General features: G+C 40.7%; 1 protein-coding gene across 10 annotated transcripts in view; it reads left to right on the top strand.

Moving 5' to 3' along the window:
* Window positions 1-26,869, top strand: part of MECOM (MDS1 and EVI1 complex locus) — a 635,199-nt gene that overhangs the window by 266,706 nt on the left and 341,624 nt on the right. For all 10 annotated transcript variants that reach the window (XM_072996170.2, XM_072996172.2, XM_072996173.2 and 7 more), the window contains exon 2: window positions 19,703-20,040. In XM_072996170.2, the coding sequence (XP_072852271.2) occupies window positions 19,703-20,040 (338 nt within the window). The remainder of the gene's footprint in view (window positions 1-19,702; window positions 20,041-26,869) is intronic.

Consider the following 26,869-nt stretch of genomic DNA (forward strand, 5'->3'; position numbering starts at 1 on the left):
AGCAAACAAAAGGGATTGCAGCTTCTGGTCCCAATTGTTTGGATTCTCTGCCAAGTAAGCCCTAATCATGCGCATTAGAGTCCCATTGAACTTCTCAGTTAACCCATTACTTTCAGGATGATAGGCAGTGGTTTCCTTGTGCTTAATTCCACAGATCTGCCATAAGCGTTTCATGAGCTTTGATGTGAACGATGCTCCCAAATCTGTGATTATCTCTGAGGCAAATCCCATCCTGGACATATACCCCACCAAAGCATCGGCCACTGTGTTAGTCTCAATGTTAGTCAAGGGTATGGCTTCAGGATACCTTGTGGCATGGTCCACAATTGTTAGGATGAACCTGTTCCCCCTCTTTGTGGCCTTGGGCAAAGGTCCCACTATATCCACCCCTATGCATTTGAACGGAGTGTCAATCACAGGCAAAGGGCACAACTTTGCTTTGGTCCTGTCGCGGTTATTCCCCTGCCTTTGACACACATCACATTGTTTACAGAACTCCCTGATCTGCTTCCCTATGTCAGGCCAGTAGAAATTCTGTGTGATTCTCTGCTGTGTCTTGTTCACTCCTAAGTGCGCAGCAAACATGTCAGAGTGACCCCTTTGTAAGATCATAGGGCGATACTTTTCAGGTACCACCAGCTGACTTCTGATCCCATCTCCCCCTTTTGAGATATTCCTCAGGGTTTCTCTATATAAAATCCCCTTTTTCTCCAGAAATCTCACTGGGGTTTCAGGTGTTAGCTGGGCGTCAGTCACCTGTTCAAAACACTTTTGGAGAGTGGCGTCTGCCTTTTGCTCCTGTCCAAATCTGCTGTCTGTGGTTAAGGTTTCCACCACAGCTTCTGAACTCCCCTCTGCTTCCGTCTCTGGCTCATCATTACCCCCCTGAACTGTCCCTGTGGTGGCTTGTGAGCGTGTAATCACTAGCACCCGTTTCACATGTTCAGCCAGGTCATTTCCCACGAGCACGGCTGCTGGCAGAGTCGATGAAATCGCTATCCGCCAATCTCCCCTCCAGCCTTGAAAGTTGACAGGTACCTCTGCTACTGGCAGAGAGATTATCTGCCCCTCAATCCCTGCCACCTTCATGCTCTCATTTGGGATTATAAACTCCCTAGGGATGATATCTGGATGGCACAGGGTTACCTGGGAACAAGTGTCCCGCAGTCCCCTATACTGACGGTCAAGTATTCCTACGTCCACCCCTGCTGTCTCAAACAACTGAGAATCTGTTTTTATCAGCAAGCAGCGCTTCACCTCCATAAGAGGACCATTTTCCTCAGCCTGATCAGCAGAGGTAGCTGTTCCAGACTGAGTAGTCATGGCAACCGGCTCCCTCTGTGACACTGAGCCTTGCTCTTTCTGGACACAGAACACAGCTTTTGGCTTGGTCCCACTAGAATTCTGAGGCACCATTCCTTTTAGCTGCTTTAATTTCTCACACTCTGAGATTAGATGACCCTTTCCCTGACAGAAATAACATTTTCTGGCGTATTTTGATTCTCTCTCATCTTGTTTTGGTTTTCCCTCCAAAATCTGAGGTCTTGGTTTCATGTCTGAGGGCTTCCCTTCACCATGGGCCCCTCCCCCTTGCTGGCTTTTCCCTGGTCCCTGAGAGTACTTGCTGTAGGTTTCTTTGGGTTTACCTACAGATTTCCCCTCACCCAAGGGCTTTCTTATTTGGGAAATAAAATCTGCAATCTCTGCGGCTGCTGCCACAGATTTCGGTTTCCTTTCCCTCACCTGGAATTTCAATTCCCCCTGCAGGACTGAATAGAACTGTTCCAGTGCTATCAAGTCTTTAAGCTGTTCATAGGTCTCTGTTCCTTCCTGCGATAGCCATTTCTCAAGCAGCCTCACCAATTGGGCCCCCACTTGGGTAAAAGTCTGTTCTGGCTTTTTGGTGAGGGACCTGAATCTTTGTCTCAGCTGCTCTGCATTTATCCCATGTCTGGCAAACACCAGTTTTTTAAACTCTGCAAAATCTTTCATCAATTCCTCAGGCATCTCGGCATAAACCTCAGCCAGGCTACCACTGATTAAAGATCGCATGATGGTCATCTTCTCAGTTTCCCTCACTGAGAAGTCCACAAACGCTCTTTCCACTAAGGAAAAGAACACCTCAGGGCAATCTCCCTTGTGGTACACAGGGAATTTCTTCAGGTCAGCCTTAGACAATTGGCCTCCCTCAGAATCCCTATTATTATTATTGTTCTGGTTCATCAGTTCCAGTTTTTTTAATTCAAACGCCATTTTCTCCCTCTGCAATTCCCTCTCCACTTCCATTCTCTCTCTCTCTAATCTTTCTTCTTTTTCCAATTGCCTCATCCTCAATTCATGCTGTTGGGCTATGAGCAATTTTCTGAGCTCTGGGTTCTGTTCTCCTGTGCTGTCACCCTGCACTGAGCCAAATTCATCCTCAGAACCTTGGTCAATCTGGGGGTCTTTTACTTCACTCATTTCTGCTACTTGGCTTCGAGTCAAGGGCATAACCCCCCCTCAGAACAGGCTGCTTTAAAAGTCAAGCCTCAGAATAAAACGACCACTTTTTTTTCCTTCTTGCCTCAGAACCAGCTCTCCCTAGAGATTGCTGCTGTTCTTCAGCACCAAACTTGCAACAGTATCGAGTCAGAGCCTACCCCCCTCTGCTGGGCCTCTCAGCTGGCAAGCTAGCTCGCTGTTGCTACGCAGTTTTGCCTCAGCGTTTTCCCGCCAAAATCAGGCTGCCTCAGAGCACCTAAATCTAAGTCTCCCCAGTTGGCACGTTCTTCTACTAGCGCACCTCCCCGTGAGGTACACCTAGAAGATTACCTACGCGCCTCAGACTGTCCCTGACTAGACCCCCCTTGCTCTGGGCACACTTGCCAAGGCTTTGCTGGACCGCTGGACAACTGGACCAGTCGTATCCCACACGCTGGACACCAATCAATGTGACAAACCCAGACCTACTGGGATCTGCCACACAGTTACACCAAGCTGCCACCAACCATTCCCTATAATAAGTCACACAGACCAGGGATGGATTTTTAAACAATAAAAGAATAAGGTTTATTTTAAATACACACAGGGAAAAATAAGAAATCAGGTGAATAGGATAAAGTAACGTGGCTTAAACTCACTCAGACATACATACAGTTTGGTTCACCTAGAACCTTTAACTTAAAGCACAGACCCTGAACCCATCAGTTCTGGCTAACCAACAGACCCCTGAACCTTTCAGGTTGGTACTCTGACACACAGTAGTACCCTGTCAGACACCCAGACTCCCACAACAGCTTCTTCTTCCCCAGCTGCTGCTTCGTCCCAACCCAGTGTCTCACAGTCTGTCTCAGCATCTCCCTTCACCACACAGGCATCACATATTTATACAGTACAGCCCCTCCTCCTGATGTCCCGCCTTCCACTCCCCATAGGATGGAACTTTCCCTCCAAACCCATGACAGACAGGTAACATCAGTGCTGTTATGTAACACTGAGGAACCCCATGACATAACTGCCATGGGGCAGAGCAACTGTCCCCTAGCACCACCCTCTGGACATGGTCAGCCAGGAAGGAGTGGAACCACCGTAAAGCGGTGCCCCCAACTCCTAACCCAGCCAGCCTATCCAGAAGGACCCCATGGTCGATGGTATCGAAAGCCGCTGAGAGGTCCAGGAGTATCAACAGGGTCACACTCCCCTATCTCTCTCCCGGCAAAGGTCATTGTAAAAGCTGACCAAGGCAGTCTCTGTACCAAAACCCGGCCTGAAACCGGATTGAAATGGATCCAGAAAATCTGTTTCATCCAGCAGCGCCTGGAGTTGCCCGGCCACAACCCGCTCCAACACTTTGCCCAAATAAGGGAGGTTCGCCACTGGTCGGTAGTTAACCACCAGCCCTGGGTCCAGGTTAGGCTTTTTAAGGAGTGGTCGAATTGCCACCTCTTTCAAGGCGGTAGGGACCACTCCCTCTCTCAAAGAGGCATTCATGACCTCCTGGACCCAGGTGCGAACCCCCCTGGCTGATCTTCCAATTAGCCAGGATGGGCAAGGGTCGAGCGGAGTAGTGGTAAAACGGACAGATCCAAGCATCCTCTCCATATCCTCAGGTCTCAACAACTGAAACTCATCCATTAATACTTGACCTAAGCACGGCGCACTGGACACATCCTCTGATTCTGCAGTAACTGTGCAGTCCAACCTACTGCGAATCTGAGCGATTTTTCCCTCAAAATGGATGGCAAACTCATCACAGCGAGCTGATGAGCAGTCTGAGACCTCCACCAGATTTCCCGGTTGAAGAAGATCCCGGACCACCCGAAACAGCTCTGCTGGACGACATTCTGAGGAAGCAATATGGCTGGAGAAATATTGCCATTTTGCCAGCCGTATTGCCACGAAATAGGCCCGATAATGGGCTCTAAGTCATGTTCGATCGGACTCCCAGCGGGATTTCCTCCACCTGCGCTCCAGCCATCTCCCCTCTCGCTTCATCGCCCGCAGTTCAGAAGTATACCAAGGAGCTGTCTGGGCTCGGCGAGCAGGGAGAGGGCGCTTAGGCGCAATCGTGTCAACTGCCCGGGTCATCTCCCTATTCCAGAGGGTGACCTGAGCTTCGACAGGAGCGCCGACCACATCAGACAGATAATCCCCAAAGCATTCAGGAATCCATCTGGATCCATTAGTCTCCGAGGGCGGATCATCTTAATATATCCCCCACCCATTCAGAGGGGAGAAAAAGCTAATAGACTAAACTTGACCAGGAAGTGGTCTGACCATGACAATGGGGTCACAACCAGCCCCTCCACATCCAAACCACCATCTTCCAGTCCTGTTGAGAAAACCAGGTCCGAGGTATGGCCCTTCTCATGCGTCGGGCCGACGACACATTGAGACAGCCCCATGGTGGCCATGAAGTCCTGAGCCGCCCCAATCAAGGCAGCCTCGGCATGGATGTTGAGGTCTCCCAGCACCAGCAACCTGGGAGTCCTCAACACCAGGTCCGAGACTACCTCCGTCAGCTCAGGCAGGGAGACAATTGGTATGCAGCAGGGTGGGCGGTACACCAACAGAATCCCTAATCTGTCTCGCAAGTCCAACACACAATACAGGCCCTCAAGACCTCCTCTCAAAGGGACAGATAGCCTGGTCAAGGAGATAGAACTCCTATAGACTATAGCAACTCCGCCTCCCCAACCCTCCGAGCGACCTTGGTGCTGGACTGAGTACCCAGGCGGACGTAGCTGGGAGAGGGGAACACCACCCTCCTCTCCCACCCAGGTCTCAGTAATGCACGCCAGATCAGCACCCTCATCCAGAATTACATCATGGATGAGGGCAGTTTTATTTTGTACTGACCTGGTGTTCATCAACAGCACTGTGTGGCTCGAGGGTTTGCTGATATGGTCACTTGATACCATCTGGTTGGGGGTAGGACTAGAAGAGGGGATAGATGTAAGATATCTAACCTCTCTTCTCCTATGCGGGCATGTTCTACCCCCACCTGTTTTGAAATACTACACAGTAACAGGAATTGCTGCTAGTATTAGTGGTCAACAAGTTTGCATATCTATGTCCTAACTGCCAGTAGGTGAAACTGCCAGTAGTTCTGCTTTTTTGAAAAGTTACATCACATCTTTTGGATATTTAGCTGGAAAAGTACAGTAATGTATAATTTTTGCAAAAATTTCTGACTGGTTTTCTAGACAAAGGCTAGAACATTTCATACAAGCTGCTCCTCTAAACCTAACTACCTCTGTAGAAATTTCCAAAGAAGCAGGTGTTGTCCATGACCTTGCAACAGGAGACTGTCATTTTAACATCTAGCTATTAAAACAGAAAATTCAGATTTGTTGTTAGGAAGTGAACTCTAGTTATGCCATGGCTAAACGTTTTGCTGGTGAGTATAGCATGAATGATGTAACTTTTGGAGGCAAATTGCCTCCACACAAATTAAAAAGTCAGTATAGACATCATCTATTATGTGCTGTGTCATGCCACTCAGCATGCAATAAATAATGTGTTCACTGTCTTCCTAATTTGCAGCAATTTGCCACCAAACATTCAAATAGTGTTGATACAAAATGACAGTAGGCTTTTAGCCCACAGTGATCCTATGGCTGTGATCCTATGCATGCTCATATCTATTTGGGACAAAACTTGCTCATATATTGTATATCTCAGACTGACTTACCTCACACGGTAAAGATAACATGGATAGGAAGAGAACTGCGCAGGTCATTAGAGCTCATTGGGATGGAACAAATCGATATTAATAATAAGACAATAATTAACAATATTAAAGTACAATTAGAAAGTTATATTAAAGTAAACACTGAATTTTAAAAATTAAAACACTGTCCAGAATATTGTTTTTTCATAGGGTTTTCATAACTTGCTATGGCTAACTGCATTGAGCGATTAGATGCTGGGGTGTATCTTGCTTGCACAATGGGTGACATAACCAGGTGCGTCAACAAGACGCATCCCAGCACCTTGTCAATTAATCACAATTAGCTGTGGCAAGTTATGCATCACTTACACGAAAACATACAGAATTCCAGCCCCTAACTCACCGAGTTTTCATACAGTTTTGAGAAGATTCTTTGACTGTGATCATTATTCTTCATCTTCTGTGGCAATACTTGCTCGGTGGCTGTTGTAAACACCTTTTCTAACGGGCAAGTATCATTGAAGTCAGTGAAACTTATATCCACATAAAAATGCTTTGGATCATATTTCCAATTTGTACATATTTTGTATCAGTGCACCTGAAGTTACAAAAGTGCAGAGAAAGAAATGGGCAGCCCTGAATTTGAAGGGTTGACACCAGAATTTAACCCCAGAAACACAGCACTATGTCTTTCATTAAAATGGCTCATGATTTCTATGCATTGACTAATAGGAAAACTGTTTTCTCATTTCTAAAAAAAAAAAAAAATCAAATGGTTTATTTAGTCTCCCTTTAGTTCAAATCTAGATGACATTAAGGGGTTAAACTTCCTTGTGGAAACTGTGTTTTTGCCTAAGAAATCTTCATGACCTAGAGAGGGTTTTTTTTTTCCAACTGATTACACTTTGCTACATTATAATGGAGCCAATGCATTTCTGTCTCAGTACCATAAGCTACTATATCTTGACATGTTAAACATCTCCCGTGGCTCGCCATATGCATCAGGGATGAGGGCCTCCCTCTGTTTTCTCATTATGCCAAACAGTGAAATGTAGAAATAATTCTAATCCTTTCTTCTGCTTCTGTGGTACTCTGAAAAATGTGATAAACTGAATCCAATTAAAAATCGTTAGTGCTACAATACTCAGTTTCTTTCTCTAACCTTTGTTTTATAATTCATTCTGTTATCTGTCTTTATTGTAATTTGGAGATGTAGTCATCTTTGATTACAGCTTTCTTTTAAAGAGGAAGATGTGTAATTCCCAGTGTTAATTTGAGACATTCCGATTTTAAATGATGAAGCTCTGCTAATGAGTTCATTTTTTTTATAAAGAATGCCCTTTTTAAAAAGCATGTAAGATGAAGTTTAATTCACTTACAGAATGTTCTGCAATTGAGTTAAAGTAAAAATGGTAGTTAATTTTATCCTAGTGACTTCAGTGGAATGACATTTTTTTTTACAAGGACCAGTGTTTTGCTGTAACCTCACTAGCCTTGTGGATTGGCATTTTTTTTATATTATGTGAATTTCTTTTATGTCCTAATAGACCCAAATTCAGCATGAGTAGCTCAGGCAGTGGAAGCTTTAGGCCATTCTGCACAGAAGCAGAAAAATTCATAGTTTTGACAGTGACATAGGATTAGACTTGGATTATACACTGTTCTCAAACTCAGTACACTACAGGAAAAAGTGTATGACCTATAGCGTCTGCAAGGTTTGAAAGAAGACGTAGGGGAGCTGGTATCATTACTGGGCCACTCAACCAAAGTTGAACTTTTGAGCCCCGCCTCACCAAAATATACTGCAGAGTTGAGAGAGGTGAGAGAGGAAAAACAAAGCCCCAAAATTATGCTGGCTGGGTGTTCAGGCTTTGATGGCAGTAGTTTGAAGCCCCAAGAGGAAGGCTGCAGACTTTTGGAACCTTGAGTGTCAGCAAAACAACAGGAATGATGATGACAACAATAACAGCAACACAGTGCGGTCCTTGTACACAATCTGTAAACAAGGGTTGGTTTAGATCCCTAATATTTCACTAGCAGGCTTTGGAAGTCTGTTGCTATGTCCAGCCTGATGAAGAATCTGTCAGGACTTGAAATTTCACCTGTTGTGAAGTTTTGGTGATCTCACAAAGGTATTTAATTTAGTCAGTTGCGTATTGGACTGTACTGCTAAAGTGAACGTTTCATTCCCCGCCGTGTCACCTGTGAAAACAGACAGCATGTTAGCCATGGGCAAGCTGTGAAATCCCTGAGTAGTCCCAGAAAAACGGGAAAGGTCTTCTCTGGAAACATCTGCTCTGACGCAGATCTCTAAGAATCATCTTCTGCTAGCTCTGTCACCTCCAGAAGCAAAGGCTCCATGTGGGTGTGGCTGATTTACAGCCTGAAGTGGTGTCTTAGATTGTGACTCCATCAGAGACTGCTTTCTACCTTCCTCCTCTCCCCCTCCCATCCAAAATTATAACATAAAATATTAGTATTAGGGTCCTCATTCTGTAAGAGTATCATAAATACTGATGGACAAAATTGTTGCCCTCACATTCTATTATTTCAGTGTAGATGCACTAATTAATTCACATTGAGCTGCTATATAATTTACTTTGTGACATATAAGATGAGTGGGAACTGCCATTTTCGGTTTTCAGGGGTCATGCTATCTTCTTGATTTCGTGAGCCAGCTGAGTCACCAGGTAATAATTTGATTTGCCAGAAAACAACCTGGCCCCCAAATTCAATTTTCAGCACTATGGCCAAAACCAAACTCGGAACCAAAACTGAAATATTGTATCATTTTTGCGAAAAAGGCTGCCAGCAGTAACACCTTTGCATTTTCCTTTTAAACCCACAGTGTATGTTTCTCAGAAAGGATTTTAAAAGTCAGAAGCATATGTATTCTGATGAAAAATCTCTACAAACCTGTATGAAACTTTATTGGCACTCTCTTGGTGATATAATAGGGTAATTCAAACCCTGTTAATAGCAAATAATTTTTCAACCATGTTTATGATTGGAGCTGAATTTTAGCAGAGTAGAACTACAGATAGTATAAATACACTGATCAAAGTTGATTGGACTGGAGGTATAAATAAAATGAGATTCGAAACTGCTAATAAATTCAGTGTTGTGGTGCTGCAAGAATTACCATAGCTTATATAGAAAGAGGCATGCTTAATTCCTTACAGGGGTATGCAGGTGCAGCTCCTGCTGACATCAAGGAGAACAGCACCCATGTAATTGAAAAGCAGAATTTGACCCGGAGTCTTTCAATATTGGCCCCTAATTAAGAGACGATGTCTGGTGCACGTCAATTGCCTTAGACAGTGTTACTCAATTAGACACAACTGACACTGTCCAGAGTCCCAAATGCTGCTAGTTATTGTGCAAGTTGATATTGACATGTTCCAGAAACAATGTGGCGTTCCCATGCAGTTAGTGTATTATTATATAGCATTAACTGCTAGCCAAGACTGACCACTTACCGATAAAGAAATGAACTTCTCTTAAGCGACAGCTGCACCTAGTTTGCACAGGGTTTATATTCCATTTTTTTCTACAGTTCATTATGCCTCTTCAGTAGCTCGTTTTTGAAGGGAGGCAACCTTGCAGTGTGACTCTTTGTAGGTAAAGTAATATGTGACACAAAGAAAGAAATGATAAGTGGTTTTAGTTTAATAATAGTCATGATATGGAAGCTTAGACTATATAGTGCATTTTCCCGTTTACCAAATGTCATTCATCAAATCTACATGATAGAGCATCAAATTTATTAATAAATGATTGTCATTCAGAGAAGAATTCTGAAGCAATTTTTCTTGGGGTCGGGAGTAGTATTCATCTAGCATTTGTATTGTATCTGGTGAAGACCAATGCTCAGTTTTATTTATTCATTAACTTTTATTCCATCCATTCTTTTGAGTGGCAGACGCAACCCCCACCCTACCATTTCTCTGTCCAATTTACCTAAGAGGTACATTGGATTGGGGCACTGATTAGTCCAAGACCACTCAGTACATTTTATAGCTGAGCAGGGATCTGAAGCCTGTTTTCCCAAATCGCTGGTTAACGATCTACCCTATATACCATATTGGCATACTTGTAGCTATCATAGAGTTCAAGCCTGCAGAATATATGACCTGTTTTGTATGTAATTTAGCAACTGTGCATGGCAACTCACCCTTTTAGACTTGTTAAAAAAATCCTGCTTTCGCTTCATACCTGGTACCGTAAAAAGAAAGTGTGTGTGGTAGGTCAGGGATTGTCTGTCTGCAGCACATGTCTGGCAAGTAGGTTGACAAGACCAAATGGAAGAAAACAAAAACTGCAGTATTTGGTATAATTACAAATGCCATTATATATATTTTTGTACTTCTCATTTACGAAGCAATCTTAGGCAACATTTAAAAGCATTCATCCAATAAACAAAACGTGTAGGTGATTTCTAATATGCAGAAGCAATCTGAAAAGCGCATTTCCATTCATTAGAGAATATGCCTAAACCCCAGAACTAGAGGGAGATCAAAATATCTGGAAAGACAAAGATATTTGTAGGGAAGTGAGATTTTGTCCCTTCTCATGAGGTAATCATTTTGATGCTAGTATTTCACTGTAAGACTGGGAAGAGCCTAATGTTATTGCAAAATATGAATAGCAAAGGATTTCAATTTGGAGATTTGCAGCAGGAGTGGAAACCTTTTGCAGTGACAAGAAGCATATTTTCTTGGAGGAGGGTCTGCATGCTGCTAGTGGGTGCAGTTGAAACTAGTGGAAGAAAGGACTAGAGCTAAATAAAAGTGTGTTTCACAACACATTCCTCTCCGTCGCTCTGCCACTTTCTCTTGTTTCTCTGTCTCTCTTTCCTCCCTCCCCACATAGTGTATGACTACACAATGAGGAAATGCAAATTTATTTGCATTCACTTGCTGTGAAGTCACCTCAGGGACTTTGAGTTTCAGCGGGTGAATTTGAATTAACTGGCCATACAGGAAAGCCTTGTTTACAGCTTGTTAATATATCTCTCTTTTAGCCCAGCAGGTGATACAGCTTCAAAAGAGCCACTTAATAAGCTATAATAAGCTTTAAACAAAAAGAGAGAGGGGCATTTTCCTCTTCATTTTCTTTTCTTGTTTTCTCTCTCAGTTCTGATACCAAGGGAAGTTTTGCTGGATTTGCTCAGTGTTTATATGTTGTAGGGAAAAAAGTATTTCCAAGATACACTTTCCTAACCCTTAGCCATTAAAAAAAGTAAAGTCTTATCAAAGGGTTTTGCTCATCCTTTCTGAATGTGTGCTGGCATTGTGGATTTTCTGCATTGGTTCAAGCGATCACATGTTTGAAACAATGCAATTCGATGTCTTGTTTTTTAAAATAGAAGCCCCAGCACAGAGGGGGGAAAGCTACAAATGTGGGTATGGGGACCCCAGTCTGATTCTCATTTCCCTTTGAATCATGTGGTCAATGAAAAAAAGTAAATCAGCTCATTCCAAAATTATAGAACTTCCTGCATTTTCCTCCAGTGTACAGTGGTGCCTTGATATACGACCATAATCTGTTCCAGAAGATGGGTGTAACTCAAAATGGTCGTGAGTCGAAGCACCATTTCCCATAGGAATGCATTGGAATGCAATTAATCCATTCCAGATTAAAAAAAAATAATCACCCAAAAAAACCACAAACCACTCCAAGCCCCATCAGAACACCCTGGGGCTGGGAAAAATATCAGACAACCCCCCCCAGCCAGCTCCATCGGAACGCGATGGGGCCAGAAAATAAATCACACACACACACACACACACACAGAGAGAGAGAGAGAGAGAGAGAGAGAGAGAGAGAGAGAGAGAGAGAGAGAGAGAGAGAGCGCTCCATCAGAACGCCATGGGGCTGGGGAAAAAGCCGCCCAGAGACCTCTGGGTAGTGTGGGCAGCATATAAATTAATTAATTAATTAATTAAATAAATAAATAAATAAATAAATAAATAAATAAATAAATAAATAAATAAATAAATAAATAAATAAATAAATAAACACCCCCACACACACAGCCAGATGGGGCTGGGGGAAAAAAAATCAACCGCCCCATACACAGCCAGCCCCATCAGAATGCCATGGGGCTGGGGGGAAAAAATCAAACACCAGCTCCGGAACGTGGTGGGGCTGGGGAAAAACACACATCAAAAAACAAAACCAAAAAACCACAGTACAGAAACATAATCGCCCCCAAACCCAAAACCACCCTGCAAAACCCAGAAGCAGAAAGCAGCACCAGGCAGTCCGAAGCCTTTCTGCAAACGTGCACACACTTTTGCAAACGTGCACACACACTTTCGTTGGGGCGAAAGAGCTACAAAGAAGTCCTCTAATTTGAATTCCCCGCCTTTTCCCCCTGCCTCTTTTGTTTGCAACTCGATGCTTCGGCCACAAATTGAAGCAAATTTTTTCTCAAAAGTACTGACAGTCATTGCTGCTCTGCAGCTTCTCAATGCTTTATTGGTGCCGCACACTCGCGGCCTGTGTTGTCACCCATTTGGTTCTGGTTGCAACTGGAACTCCATGCATACGGGATGGGGGCGGTCCCATTTAATGCTGATGGAAAATTAGAGGGAACATTGATCAGGAGCATGATCTAGGAAATTGCTTTGGCCCATGACTTTTGAATTTCTGTAAACTGTATATCTTTAACAATTCCTATCCTATAAATTTATTACTATTTCTGTTACATGTACGTATTTTCATGTGCATATTGAACATATTCTGTTTCTGTTAGTCATGAACAGAGGCAAGGAAAAGATTGTTCCAAAGTTCTTAAGCCTGGAAACTCTGCCGAAGTTCATTACTTCTGAGATTTCACAAGGCATTTTCCCACACACTTTTCAAAAATATTTAAGTATTTTTTAAGGTCCAGTCATTTACCTTAATAGATAAACAGGTCGTTGTTGTTTAGTTGTTTAGTTGTGTCTGACTCTTTGTGACCCCATGGACCAGAGCACGCCAGGCCCTCCTGTCTTCCACTGCCTCCCGGAGTTGGGTCAAATTCATGTTGGTTGCTTCAGGTGGTGATTTTCAAAATGCCATATTTTCTAAATTAACCTGGCATGCTTGTGGAATCACCAAATATACATATCTCTGATCCTCTGTTACATTGGATTTTCTCACTGCAAGCCTGCATCTACAGCGTCTAAAGAAGTAGCATGTATCTTGTATCTATGTGGGAGAGAGAAAGAGAGAGAGAGAAAGAGAGAGAGGTAAAGGTAAAAAGAGAATAAAAAGGAACAAAATCTTCTGATACCTGTGTAGACTAACAGATTTGTTTCAGTGTAAGGTTTTGGGGATCATAATCCACTTCCTCAGACACATGGAGTGCTGATACTATGCAATTTCTTGTATTTCCCCCTTTCTTATCCCCCCAACATTTCCCCCCTTTTTGGGCCAGTGTATCTAACTTATTAGCTACTGCAACTGCAGGTGAAGGGACATTGACTGTTTTAAATACCCTAACTTTGTCTCACACATGCAATCTTTTATAGCCTTTGGAATGGAAAAAGATGCAAAACATTAAAGCATTTTTCCAAGTAGAAGGAAGTGCACCCTCCTTGTGTTCCACACAGAAGCCTGGGTTACTATTTAAACTGACCCTAAATGCTGTAGAGGTTAAATCTCTGGCATTTGCATTGGCACAGAGCTGCTCTATCATCTTCATCAGGGACATCCCAGCACTAACTATACACATGGTTTCCTAGAAGCATAACACATTTGTGTAGAATATGCACACCAGTGTCCACCCTGGTCGTTTAGTAGCAATTAACCTTTTCTACGGGGTTTCCTTTGAAGCTCGCTCATGTTTTTATTGCAAAATAGCAGTGAGATTTTTTTAATGAAAGGAAATGTCTAAACTTCCATGTTACCCAGTTCAGAGGTTGTAATTATATTACCCAGTTCCTATCAGGGACAATTTTATGATCTTAAAGACGTCTGCCTGGAATTCAAAACAGAAGCAATTGTATGTATTGTATATTACTTCCCACCTTTAATTTTAGTGGGATTTATTTTATATAGGGATAAATTAGTTTGCTAAGTTTTCCAAACTTGCTAGCATATTGAGTGTAGCACCTTAACAGCATCATCTTTTAAGATTTTAAATAGTTCCACTGGAATGCCATCACCTCCACTGGTCTTGTTGTTAGTCATGCTCTCTAAGGCCCACTTGACTTCACTCTCCAGGATGTCTGGCTCAAGGTCAGCAACCGCACTATCTGTGTTGTCCGGGACATCCAGATCTTTCTGGTATAATTCCTCTGTGTATTCTTATCACCTCTTTTTGTCTTCTGCTTCTGTTAGGTCCCTCCCATTTTTGTCCTTTATTATGGCCATCTTTGCATGAAATGTTCCTTTCATATCTCCAATTTTCTTGAACAGATCTCTGTTTTTTCCCTTTCTATTATTTTCCTCTATATCTTTGCACTGTTCATTTAAAAAGACCCTCTTGTCTCTCCTTGTTATTCTTTGGAAGTCAGTATTCAATTTTCTGTAACTTTTCCTATCTCCCTTGCATTTGGTTTTCCTTCTCTTCTCTGCTATTTGTAAGGCCTCGTTGGAGAGCCACTTTGCTTTCTTGCATTTCCTTTTCTTTGGGATGGTTTTTGTTGCTGCCTCCTGTACAATGTTACGAGCCTCCATCCATAGTTCTTCAGGCACTCTGTCCACCAAATCTAGTTCCTTAAATCTGTTCTTCACTTCCACTGTGTATTCATAAGGGATTTGGTTTAGATTACACCTGACTAGCCCAGTGGTTTTTCCCACTTTCTTCAGTTTAAGCTTGAATTTTGCTATAAGAAGCAACAATCAGCTCCTGGTCTTGTTTTTGCTGACTGTCTAGAGCTTCTCCATTTTTGGCTGCAGAGAACATAATCACTCTGATTTCAGTATTGCCCATCTGGTGATTTCCATGTGTAGAGTCACCTCCTGTGTTGTTGGAAAAGAGTGTTTGTGATGACCAGCTTGTTCTCTTGACAAAACTGTATTAGCCTTTGTCCTGCTTTGTTTTGAACTCCAAGGCCAAACTTACCTGTTGTTCCTTTTACCTTGGCATTCCAGTCCCCTTTAATGAAAAGAACAATTTTTCTTTGGTGTCAGTTCTATAAGGTGTTGTAAGTTTTCATAGAATTGGTAAATCTCAGCCTCTTCAGCATTGAAGGATCATTGAACCATTATGTGCATAAACTTGGATTACTGTGATGTTGAAAGGTCTGCCTTGGATACATATTGAAATCATTCTTTCATTTTTGAGATTGTATCCCAGTACAGCTTTTCCCACTCTTTTGTTGACTGTGAGGGCTACTCCATTTCTTCTACGGGATTCTCACCCACAACAGTAGATATGGTAATTGTCTGAACTGAATTCGCCCATTCCTGTCCATTTTAGTTCACTGATGCCCAGGATGTCAATGTTTATTCTTGCCTTCTCCTGTTTGACCACATCCAGCTTACCAAGGTTCATAGATCTTATGTTCCAGGTTCTTATCCAGTATTTTTCTTTGCAGCATTGAACTTTCCTTTCACTTCCAGGCGCGTGCACAAATGAGCATCCTTTCAGCTTTGGCCCAACCACTTCATTAGCTCTGGAGCTACTTGTACTTGTCCTCCGCTCTTCCTCAGTAGCAAGTTGGATGCCTTCTGACTGAGGGGCTCATCTTCCAGCATCATATATTTTAGCCTTTTGTTTCTGTCCATGGAGTTTTCTTGGCAAAGATACAGGAGTGGCTTGCCAGTTCCTCCTCCAGGTGGATCGCGTTTAGTCAGAACTCTCCACTATGACCTGTCCGTCTTGGGTGTCCCTGCATGGCATAGCCCATAGCTTCTCTAAATTAATCAAGCCCCATCGCCACGACAAGGCAGCAATCCGTGAAGGGGTTGCAAACATAGCAGGATGCTTTCTGTGGACAAAGGAAGCCTTTCATTAACAGAAAGTGTGAAAGGGCACCTTTTTCTGACTTGCTCAGTCTGATTTATTTCAAACATATTTAGAAATCATAATCTAATTAAATGGTATAAATTATCAGATGGTGTGAGCCTCCTGGCTGATGCCGAGTCCACGGTGGTTCCTTTCTCCATGACAGAATCCGTAGCCAACACTGAAAGTAAGCCAGTACAAACAGGTTTTCTTATAACTGGGGTGGGGGATACAAACAAAACATTGCTTACCGCATTTGGGACAGTTCCCTTCCTTTCACCCCCTGTTCCACCCTCTCAATTTCTCCTTCTGATGGCGTCTGTCTGCCCCTCTGCCTCTAATGCTTCTCTCATGGAACCCCTTAGCTCCCAGTGTCTCCCAGGTCCACTGGGGAGCTGATGTCCGGAATTCCTCATAACGAGGGAGAAGGTGAGACATCTCACCCACAGGGGCACCTGTGTTGCTACTGTTGTCCTCACAACTGGAAAGAATTATTTTCAATATTGCCCGTCGGTTTTGTTAAACTGCTTTCCAGTAACTCAGGCAGTGGCTTTTCCCGTCATCTATTGCATGGTGCTTTTAATGGATTGAAACAGGGATTTTCTGTGTGCAAAGCATGATTTCTTCTATGACAAAAGATCCCTGACTATTGTACATAGAAATTTAAGTATTATATGCCTAATGGAAAAGAGTTGCTGACTATAACCTTATAGATGGGTACTTGGGAGACAGCTTTCTTTCGAATAGGTACAGCTTGGATTATGACTGCACTGTTTTTTTCTCTGAAATATATTCTGCGTTATGTCTGAGTTTGGATCTACAGATACAGCAGAATGAGATGGAGCAACTGGTCTCAGACGGCAAACGAGGATATAACATTTTAAAATGCTTCCCATCTTTTCTTTGAGCAAAACAACTTCCAAGCCATTATGGATTCGATCATTTCTACCTAATGTGCTAGTTTTCTATTCCTAAACATTTTTTTTCAAAGAAAAGTGAGGGGTAATATTTAACTAATGTAATCTCCCACGTGCCGTCTGAAGTGCTACAACTCATTTAGGTCATTGAATCCCATCTAATTTTACTACATGTTTTGACAGGACCTAATTCTGAACTCAGGTTAAACTACAAAACTGTCATACTGGCTTTGGACAGATCACCACCTCTTGGAATCACAGTGTTATTATAAACTGAGAAAGGAAAGTTGCATCGAGTTCCAGCAATAAATTTAAAAAGTCTGAATATATGTCCAGTTCTGCCTCCATTGTTTCCTTTTGTCATAATAATAAAATTCAGAATTTTTTGATGAGAGGATTTGGTAGTGGGTTCAAAACTAAGTGGGCTGCCTATATACTACCCCATAGGGCTTAAAGCACTTTCTATGTGTTTTACAATTTAATTATGCTGACTATACATTTTCCCCCATCTCGGTAATCAATATACATGTACCGACTTTGAAAGGATGGAAGGCTGAGTCAGTCTTGAGCCAGCTAACTGAGTCTGTTGAGATCGGACGTAGGTCATGAACAGAGTCTTGACTGCAGTATTGCAGTTTAACCACTGCACCACAAGGCAGACAAAGACAAGTTCACATCACATACATCTAATATGGAGTTTGCTGTCACTAGCTTAGTAAAGATTATACAAATAAAACAAGGAGAAGGTTTGCCATTTCCTTCTAGCTATAACTGCTAAATGAAACCTAATTGTTTCAATATCATAAAATGAAATATCTGTATATTGGGATGAAATCTGATGTCGGGAATAGTATTATGTAATAATTCTATTATGTCTAGACTTATGGCCAATTCCAAAAGATTCACTTATGTTTTGTGCTACATACGAGGAGGCTTCCTGAAACAAGGCTCATGTGACAGTAACACCATAAACCTACAGCACACCACAGAGCACCAAGGAAGTCATTTATGATAAACAGAGATGGGCATGAACCAGTTTGTCCCAGTACGTAGATATGGCAGCACAGGTACTGCTGCTCCCCATCCCACCACCACCTCTGGCTCGATCAGCCACTCACCCAGCCCGGCCTCCTTGATCTTCCACAGATCTTCCGGTCCCGGCAACAGCTCAGGCTTCTCTGCCCCTCCCTCTTGTCTGATCTCCCACTCAGACAAAAGGGCGGGGCAGAGAAGTCTGTGCTCTTGCCTGTGACTGGGAGATCAGCGGAGGAGGTGGGATCAGTTGAGATGGCGGGAGATGGGAGCAGCAGCACCTGTGCTGCCTCCTTTATAGACTGGTACAATCTGGGATGAACCAGTTTGTGACCATCTCTCCTGGTAACTGTAAGCTGTGATATGGATATTCTTCAGATGATAGGATGATCCGTGCAGAAAGCTCCTTACTTCACATATTGTGACTGACACACATAAAAGTCATTGTGCAGAGTTTTTTTTCAAATCGCTTCTCTGTATTCTATATAGCCTGTATGTAAGCCCTCATACAATTGTGCTTCCCTTGACAAAAGTGCTATCAAGTTTTTAAAGTTGTTTTTAATGGTTCTTTTTATACCCCTCACCTACCCAACTGGCAGGGCATAAATATTCTCAATAAATATCTTCCATAGCTATTTTTTTTAGCTATGAAAGTATGTGAAAGTCAAATTGCCACTTTCCATGTTCTCATTCCGATTTCTTAGAGACAACCTTGTTTTTGGGACTACACTGGATATGTATATTTTTTTGAGAAATCAAAAATCAGTTGCTCATGCCCAGTTTTACTTTTGCACTGAAGTATTGTACTGCTGCTTATGTAGGACTACCTTGGGTCTGGGCAAATACCTTGGGGTAGGACAATAGACAGTAATAGGCCAGTTATGTTTTAACTTCAATGACTTCTGGTTTGTTTACAGCCTCAATTTAAATTGTTGGCTTTGTTCTTTGTACTCCTAAAAGGTTTTCTTAAACCTCTTCCTGCATAAACCTTCCGGAGAAATCTGCTCAGTTTCTGAGGTTGTCTCACTGACTCTTTACAAAAGCAGAGAGCCTGGGTAGGACATGAGAGAAGTCACTTTCTGTTGTTACACATACATTCCACAGTAGCTTTCCAAGAGAATTTTGTCTGGAGGCATTTTTAGTCAAGAGATCTGAATATGTATTTTTTTTAGACTGTTGCAATTTTTATGGCGGCCATGTGAAATGGAGGACATTGAATCATAGTACAAAGGAGGGATTTTTAAAAATGTTTTAATGAAACGAATTTCAGTTGTTTATCAACTTGTGTATCATACATTTTAAGAAGCATTTCTATAATTGGTGCAGGATTTTCTCTGTAATAATGTAAAATTGTAATATTAAGAATTATATGATATCCAATTGTAGCTTTCCCTTGTCAGTCCTTTAACTGAAGTAAGCCTTCTGTTTGCCATATAAAAATTATTGAGGATTTGGAAACCAGAATGGGATAAAATGCAAAGTACTATAGTAGGTATAGAGCACTAATGAAAATGGGGCATTCTAAGGCAAAGCCATTTATGTACAGTTATGTACAGCTGTACAGAAATAAAAATTGCATCAAGGTGTACAAGACGTTTATCCAAATAATTCTCTAGCACATCTAGTTATCTTGTTCTTAATGTGTGGAATCTTTTTCAGATAATGAGTGTATATATGAAAGCTTCCCAGAGATTCCTTTGGAAGAATCAACTGAAAATGATGAAGACCCTAGCAGTTTGTCATTCACTATCCACGAACAATCTTCTCCAGCAACATCAAATGAAGCCTTCACACCAAAGGATGGGTCTCCTTACAAAGCACCAATATATATTCCTGATGACATCCCAATTCCGTCAGAGTTTGAGCTTCGAGAATCAAATATTCCTGGAGCCGGATTAGGAATATGGACCAAAAGGAAGATTGAAGTAGGTGAAAGATTTGGACCATATATAGGAGAAAACTGCCCAAGTCTTAAAGATCCCAGCAATGGATGGGAGGTAGGAGAATGCATAAATATTTCTCTCTTTATTTTCAGATTCATTATCTGGTTGCTTTCATTTTCGATAAAAGTATTTTTGGAGTACATTACAGGTAATGAAAGTTATAATGAAATGCCTCAATGGAACTGTGATGTTTCTTTCCATATGAATTGATTCATGAAATTCAAAAGTCCTTGTCAAGATCTGTGGTAGAGAGAAGTGATCTTTATCTAAATTTCCTTTGATAGTTTTGTAGATGTTTCTTTTACGGTTTGTTGGCTATATTTCAAATATGTTACATAGTGGGAGCATATATCTTATGGCAAAAATAGATGGCATTATTTACCAGGTTTAATTTGTAGAATAAATATTTCTGTTTTAGTGTGGCAAATTCATGATATTTTTGAGGATTACGTTGACAGAAAAGAGGGTTTTTTTGGAATTTTTGTTAGAAGGTCTCTTAAACAAACACTAGTAAATGTTGGCATGTGGAATGTGTTTCTCTGAAGGCACCTGAACCTAGTTACTTGTACGTAGATCAGTCATCATCTTTCTTGACAGCAAAATAATCAATGCAGATTATCAGTATTTAAGTGTAGAAGATGGATATGTGGAAGGATGAAGGCACTTGAGATACAAGAAATGCACAGATGGCAAGTTACTTTAAGAAAGAAATTTATGTGTAAGTTATTGCAGACCTGCTGACACAGTAACTCACTACTGGTAAGATTACAAACTGTTATAATGCTTTCTTCTCTCTGTAATTATGTGTTTATATTTCATTACTTGTCACTGTTTGGTTACGTTTTAAATGAAAGACCCCATAGAAGTCATAAGAGAATTGCACAGTCACTTGTAAAATGTTATTGAAAAATGAGAAAATGTTAACATTAAACTCCCATTAACAATATTACAATTAGTTAAGTTACTTTTGCATTGTAACTTTTTTTGCACCTCCATTTCCAAAATAACAAGTTAGAGCTATAGGTGTTATAAGGTTTGTAACCCATAACTTGTAACCCACATTCTAAGCTGAAGTCAAAATATAGTACAAGGCTTGGCCTTCCAGGCTATAACTAAAGATGGCAGACCACCAAACCATAGAAAGGCTGTATGAACTAAATGCCCTTTCTAAGAATAAATAATGCATAATAATAGACAATAAAGATTAAACAGCTGTCAACAGTTTATAGAAGACAAACTAAATGAGTGCTTAATGGAGTGGGTTAGGGAAATATAACAAGTAACTGGACGCCCATGTGGACCAGAACTTAGTCACTGCTGCTATGTTTGTAATGTCTTCTGGCAAGGCTGTTAATAGTATTTGATAGTACTGTAAACTATCCATTTATATCTGTCTGTCATCTTGGGAAGTTGACACCTGGTAATTCTTCCTCATCTTTCTTTCCTGATCCCATGGTTTGTCAAACATTAGCAAAAGACTCCTTTCCTATTCCTAGAAAGATTCTCTCATCAGTCCCCAATTACAGGTCCTCTCTTGTCCTAGGTTTTCCATGTCTTGTCATGACCTTGACTGAGGTTCATAGCTCCACATACCAATCCAGGTCTTGGAACCAACAGATAAGGCCTAGTCTTTCCCTTTTCTCTTGGCTCCATCTGTCTTTTTACCTCGAGCAAGACGAATGAGAACTTTTGAGAGGCTTTTGAAATGGAGAATTTCTTCTATGAATGACCGCATTAAAATTGTGCCACTGTCAAAGCACTTGATCCTTATGCATGTCTAATGCAAATACTCTGCTTCTATTAGCATCATACCGCTACTCTGCTTCTATTTTTTTAATGGCTATAAGAAAAAGGTCTGTCCTTATGACTGTTCATTCTTCTTGTATATACAGGAAAGCCACAAGATGGCTCTTTACCACTTTACTCATTGATTCTACTTTTTGTGTAGCAGTGAGGTTCTCCATTCTTACAGGCATCAACTCCTAGTTCATTTCACATGATCGTCATGAATTACTGAAGGTACAAGGTGGATGACACAGACTATGTATCTCTATGAATTAAAAAATTACATAGTAAATCTTTGAGAAGTCTTTTCAAAATTGTTCTGATACAGTATTAAAGCTATACATTTTAACTGGTTTGTATACTTATTTGTTGCAAACAACATGTAAGGGAATGAGTTCATGTTGTTTAAGAAAAAAGGAAATCATAATTTGCTGTGATCTTGTTGACAATTTACATTTTTTGGTATGTTACAATTTTTAAAATGTATGTACATTTGTGATAAATATGAGGATTAAAATATTAAAATTTTACAGTATCTGAAATATTTGTAGGCATATGGATCCAGCTAAAGAGTAGTCAAAATCTTCCCAACTGGGATTTTTGGATGCACAGCAGCACACTAGTTTGGAGTTCACCTAAAAATCCCAACAAGAACTTAAATGCCAACATAAAGCCACTGAAAATTATGCCATTTGCCTTCCACAGGCATAACTGAGAAAGAGAATTGTAGCTAATATCAAGGTTGGACCATTTTTAATTTTTAATATTTGTTGTTTAAAACTAGTTTCTAATTAAAAATGAAACAAGATAGTACCATTATGCTCATAGGCCAGTGAGACAAGCTAAAACTGCAATATAACCTTATGAATAGTGACAGAAAATTTTTTTCTATATAGCCACATTTTTTTACAGCATAGATTATACTTTGGTCTCACGCTTTTCACAGCGATCACCATGGAGAGATTGGGCCTGTGAAAGATCTGCAAGATATGTCCGTTCTTGCTCGTATGCTTCATATGTTAAACACCTTGGGGGACATAGGTAAAAATGTTGTAGTATATTTAAGGTCCAGTCATTATTAAAGTGCTGGAGAGAAGCATAAATGAAAACCTATAAATCTTAATTGTATCATAGTTTGGGAGTCCAGAGCTGAGCATCATCTAATCATATATTGGTTGGCTAGAGTCCAAATCAAACAAGAGGTCATTGAGTAAGGGCAAAGGTCATGCTTTTTTGCAGTTTATCACTGGGGTTTAGTATTTGTTATCAGGCCAATCATACTTTGAGCCAAGAATCAGTAGCCTACTGAAAAGAACAGAATTGTTTGGCCCTTCATAAACAAACATAATTGTATTGTAAACAGAGATAAGCAGTTTTTAAAAGCAAACACATGTGCATAAATATATTGTGAGAATTGTTGACTGTTCTGTGTGTCCTAAGAATGATATTAGAAACAACTGCTTTGAAAATTCTACAACATATACCAGTCTCCATAATTTGCATATGTGTGTCCACACACATACACCTCACAGAGAGAGAGAGAGAGAGTACTGAAGCTTGTTAAACTTCTCGTTTCTTCTATTGTTTGGTTTCAAAAATTAAATCATCATGTTTGTAAAGAAATTGTTTATCCATATCTGATTTTGGAGTCAATGTACAATATATTTATACTTCAACTTGATATTAGGAAGGTGGAAATAGAAGATGTAAAACATGGAACAATGGCTGAAATCCTGTAGCTCAACTATTCCTGGCATAAATGGTGATGATATCAATAGCCGGTGATGTTAATCTTCATTTAATTTCATTTGAAACTTCCTATCTCCCCCTTTTAGTTTCCAAGGTTCCTTATAGATCCCTTTTCTCTGGGGAAACCTTTGGGAGTCTTGGGTGGGTGGGAGAGGAAATATTGGAAAATCATCACCCAATCACTGCAGACATCCCAGTCTGGAGACAGGACAATCACCAGTGATTTTCCAATATTAAAAGCTGAACTCCTATACTGAGGCTCCCAAATGCTTCTCCAGTGCAAATAGGATCCTTAGGGAGCCTGGGAATCTGAAAGAGGTGGGACTGGATAAAAGTTTTAAATTAAATTAAGATAAAGATTAATGCCACTGGATAATGGCTACATGCAGTGTAGCTGTACCAATTAGATTTCAGCCAATATATTTTCATGTTTTTATTCTAGTGCATTTCATTCTATCAAAAGCAGGACAGTAATGGCTAATTTGCATACTTTAATTAATTAAATTAAATGCTTTCTTTTCAACCCGTGTCTCCAAGGTCCTGGGGCAGTTAGCAAAGCACTTTATAAAAGTGACAGATGTAAACATTTTAATACTGACCAAAATCCTGTTGCAGAGGTTATGACAGGAGAAGAGTGGTGATATAACCAGTATGGAGATTTTCAGTAATTAAAGACTTCTTTGTTCCTATGGTTTCTACAGCTACCACATAATGAAATGGATTACTTGTGAATCAGACAAGCAGAGATACAGAATAGAATGTCTGTATTGTGTGCCATCAAGGTGATTCTCCCCTTTTTAGATATCATGGTCATATGCAAAACTGACCTGCTAGTGGGACACAAGGTCTACAGAAAACCCACCCACACAGATCGGTACCTACACAAAAACTCCAACCACCACCCACGACAAAAAAGGCATAGTCAAAACACTGGTAGACCGTGCAAATCGGAACTGTGAAGCTCAATTTCTCAGCACTGAACTCAACCATCTGAATTGGGCCCTACAGGCAAATGGTTATTCCAAGAATGAAATACAAAGAGCCATCAAACCAAGAAAACAACACCAAACTGAAGAGGAAAAACAGCCACCCACAAATAAAGTATTTCTGCCATTTATCAAAGGGGTCACGGACCGCATGGGGAAACTTTTGAAAAAACACAACCTACAAACAGTATTCAGACCCAACACAAAAATACAACAAATGTTACCGTCATTTGCAAAGGGCAAAATATACCCCCTCATCACTGCAGGAGTATACCGGATACCTTGCAGTTGTGGCCAGGTATATACTGGACCCACAAAATGCACCATCCACAACAGAATCAAAGAACACGAGAGACACTGCAAACTAAAACAACTGGAAAAATCAGCAGTAGCTGAACATGCCCTAAAACAAGCTGGACATGAAATTCTATTTCAAAATACTGAAGTACTGCACAACTCCAGCAATCATTATGTTAGACTGCACAGGAAAGCCATTGAAATCCACAAACACCAGCAGAGCTTCACAAAAAAGAATTAAGTTTAAAACCCAACAAATCCTGGCTCCCAGCACTGACAATTACAGCCTGCAAAAGGTCAACGAACTCTACCCAGCCACAAGGACCATTGATCACTACACACAAAAGACCAGCTAGCGGCACCCATCAAGCACAGTGACAGATCATCTCTCCCTCTTATCACAACAATACACCCGCAACAAAACATGCTGATCACCATCATCACCCAATCTCCTGAAAAGGACAAAAGCTGTTTCCACAGTTATAAATACTCAACTATCCAACAAACTGCAACAGAGCACAGACAGAGTTCTGACTCCTGTCCTCTGAAGATGCCGGCCACAGAGACTGGTGAAACATTAGGAAGAAAAACCTTAAGAACACGGCCAAACAGCCCTGAAAACCCACAACAACCATGATTCTGACTTGTCAGGTGGAACTCCCAGAATGGAGAATTATGAGGTTTGTAATTCCAAAAATCACATCCTTAAATAACACATCCAAACTCTGTTCTCTTAATGGGTAAAACACTTTTTTTAAGGCTTTAAGACAGTATTGTTTGTACTCTGCACAGATCAGGCATACTCCAGGTCTTGGAGAGAGAACAATGTCAATATGGTTTGGACTGCCTCCGATATTTCAAATATGGTGCAATTTTATATTCATGGTCTTATCTACTTGGTTTGCCTTTCTTCCATATGTGATATGCTTTGCTAACGGAATAGGAGAATGTGTGTCCAAAGGAATATTTTTGCATGTACACACACATACAAGTTGGTATTAATGATCTTACCTTTTTGGTTCAGTTTTCTTCTCTGTGCTAGTTTGGATTCATGAGAGGGCAGGAAAATATGCCTCTAAGGCAGTGGTTGTGTGTACATCACTATTATCACCAAAAATACTATTTTATGGAAAAGGAGAGGATTTTGAATTGTCTCACGACTTCCTGGTCATGCTTACTCTGTAGCAATTTAGCCCATTTTTCCTTTTCTCTTCTTCTGAGAGGATAATAAGTGAATATATCTTTCTATTTCCTGAAAGTTGTTATTGCTGATAAATCTTTATTGTTGCTATGTGTTGCTCTTTTTTGAAGATAATAGCCACGATCCCATTGTCTATTTCCCCTAGTGTTAGAACTATCAGCATAACTTTCAGCAGTGAATTGTTGCAAGTTAAGAAGTCACCATAGTTACTTCCGATTGTACCTCAAATCACACAACTGTTATAGAAGAGGAAATGCTTCTGGCAACTTCTTAGCTTCTGGCAGTTTGTTGCTGAAAGAGAAGCCTCTGGTGTTATGCCAAACAAAGATGTGATGTTTGTTTTTCTGTTTGGTTTTATACTCCATATCTCAGGAATTTTTCTTCTGGGAGTTCTACTTGCTAGACCCACAGTAAGACCACTGCACTGGAAAGCTTCATGGTCTAAAATAGCCTGAACTTTGTGCTAGCTTCATTTTATTTATTTATTTATTTATTTATTTATTTATTTATTTATTTATTTATGTATTTATTTATTTATTTATTTATTTATTTATATTTTAATTAATTAATTAATTAATTAATTAATTAATTAATTAATTAATTAATTAATTAATTAATTAATTAATTAATTAATTAATAGACTGCCTGATTACTATGAGGCACTACTCTGGGTGGTTAACAGTCAAATCAAAACAAATATTATAATATGACAACAAACAAAGAGAAACGTGCTAAAGTGAATCAAATCAATAAACAACATGAAACTAATAAATCAGTCAACATAATCAATGGAGAGATGAGCAACACAATTTGGCATCATCTTCAGCAATAGTAGACAAAGAGGTTGCCCCGGTCTTAAAAAGAA

Source organism: Pogona vitticeps, chromosome 3, assembly GCF_051106095.1.
Source record: "Pogona vitticeps strain Pit_001003342236 chromosome 3, PviZW2.1, whole genome shotgun sequence".
NCBI classification, from domain to species: domain Eukaryota; kingdom Metazoa; phylum Chordata; class Lepidosauria; order Squamata; family Agamidae; genus Pogona; species Pogona vitticeps.